The sequence below is a fragment of the Cavia porcellus genome, unplaced genomic scaffold (genome assembly GCF_034190915.1).
Source record: "Cavia porcellus strain 051 isolate PalLab524CR breed Dunkin Hartley unplaced genomic scaffold, mCavPor4.1 scaffold_27, whole genome shotgun sequence".
Lineage (NCBI taxonomy): Eukaryota > Metazoa > Chordata > Mammalia > Rodentia > Caviidae > Cavia > Cavia porcellus.
The window spans coordinates 36682787-36684869 of NW_026947510.1; the positions used below are offsets into that span (position 1 = coordinate 36682787).

Below are 2083 nucleotides of genomic sequence, written 5' to 3' on the forward strand. Positions count from 1 at the left end.
TACTAAGAGTTAACTGCATTGATGAGCACAAATTATAGAGTGGTAAAACTAGGAAAAATTGCCTAAGGGAGAAAGAAATATGTTTCTGTATGCATGCCAGCAAATAAGAGTGCAGCTTTCACTGAACATCAGTTATGATCTATGCAAGCCTGAGGCAGGAAGCCTGAATAAGACCTAATTTGAATTGTTTGGCAAAACACTGTTTTCCATAAAGTCAGCACTGAATTCATTTGGCAGTGTACTCTGGTGCTCTCATGCTTGATGTCAGTCACAGAAGTTGAAAAAGACAAATGTAACTGCCTGTCTAAAACTTGAACATACACAAAATTCAAATTTTAGAGGAATCACAAACGGTGTTGCTAGGTATGTCTTTCTTTTCATTGGTTTAGTCATGGCAAGTGTTCTACAGTCCATTTTGACCATCATTGTAACTGTGGTGTTTATTGTTGGAAATTTTGCCAATGTCTTCATATCTCTGGTAAATTGCTCTGACTGGGTGACCAGACAAAGGATCTATGCAGTTGATGGAATTCTCACTGCTCTGGCTGTGTCCAGGATTGTTTTGCTTTGGATAATGTTTATAGGTTGGTTTTCAACTCTGTTTAATCCAGTTATAAATATTGGAATTACTTCTCATGTTCTCTGGACAACAGTCAATCATTTTAGTACTTGGATTGCAACTAGCCTCAGCATATTTTATTTGTTCAAAATAGCCAGTTTCTCCAGTCATATATTGCTTCAACTAAAGAAGAGATTTAAAGGTGTTTTTGTATCAACAATATTGGTGTGTTTGATATTACTTCTTTATACACTTGTGGTCATTTCTATAAATGAGAGGACAAGGATGAAAGAGCATGAAGGAAATGTGACTTGGAAGACAGAGCTGGGGACCACTGTCTTCCTTTCTTTCCTGAGGGGAGTTACTCTAGTGCACTTAATACCCTTCGTAACTTCCATTGTCTGTTGTCTGTTGTTAACTTATTCTCTCCATAGACATCTTAGTCAAATGCGTCAGCACAGCAAAGGATCCCAAGATCCCAGCACCGAGGTCCATGTAAAGGCTTTGAAAACTGTGGTCTCCTATCTTTTGTTATTTGCCATGTATTCTGTGTCTATAATCATATCTGGTTGGAGTTTAGGTTGGTTTTGGAATGAAACAGTTTACTTGCTTTTCCAGACTCTTGCAATCATGTATCCTTCAAGCCATTCATGTGTCCTGATTTGCGGAAACAGGAAACTGAAAGGAGCATTTATGTTGGGTGTGTGGCAGGCAAGGTACTTGCTGAACAAAAAGAAGCCTTCAAATCCTTATCAATAAGAGTGATGCTGTGTTACTTCTGGCAGAATTCAAAGTCTGTGACATTTTGTGTTACTTGTTACTTTTTCCACAGTGATTTTAGTAATTTCTAAGGATATTTCTAATAAATCTGTAAACTAAATTTATTAGAGAGAATATATGTGCTTTTATATTACAGTACATGTGTGCAAAACATAAGAAAAGTTATCAAAAATATACCCTAAATATCTTTATGCAGAGGAACTAAATTATGCAAAATATGCTTGGAAGTTTTTCCAGGATTAAAAACCTCATGTACTACATACACGTATTCTGTGGTATCCTCCATTTGAAAAAGTAATGTTTATATTTATGCCTTATAGAGTGCTATTAGCTTGTCTCATTTATTTTATTTATCATCATTATTTATCACTTATCATCTTATTTTCTGTTCTTTATATTATATTTGTGTTTATATTTCAATGTTTGAACTGCCAACTCTTTCAGATGTTAAGAATATTGAACTGTAAATTACATATCAAAGATACATGTTTGAGGTAGATTTTATTTCTTAAAAACTTTTTTTCTGTTTTATAGGTTTTGAAGTTGTTAGTACAAAATATGCAACCAATAAAAGTCCAGAGCAGCAAACATTTATGGTAAAGTTAGTATGCAACTTTACATAAAGAATATAGAATAGTGTAAGACAAAACAAGTATCTGAAATGCTTACAAAAAGATATGTAAATACAATATGAAGAAGATAGTACCATAATCATGAACTAACATTAGTGCTATTATAAATAAA

General features: G+C 33.9%; 1 protein-coding gene across 1 annotated transcript; it reads left to right on the plus strand.

The window, feature by feature from the left end:
* Positions 1 to 391: 391 nt before the first annotated feature.
* Positions 392 to 1318, plus strand: LOC106027831 (taste receptor type 2 member 19-like). The gene has a single exon (XM_013152973.3). The coding sequence runs from the start codon at positions 392 to 394 to the stop codon at positions 1316 to 1318; it is 927 nt and encodes a 308-aa protein (XP_013008427.3).
* The last annotated feature ends 765 nt before the right edge of the window (positions 1319 to 2083 follow it).

Bases quoted from the DNA above. Each gene is read 5' to 3' on its own strand.
- LOC106027831 (XM_013152973.3), top strand. From the start codon at position 392: ATGGCAAGTGTTCTACAGTCCATTTTGACCATCATTGTAACTGTGGTG.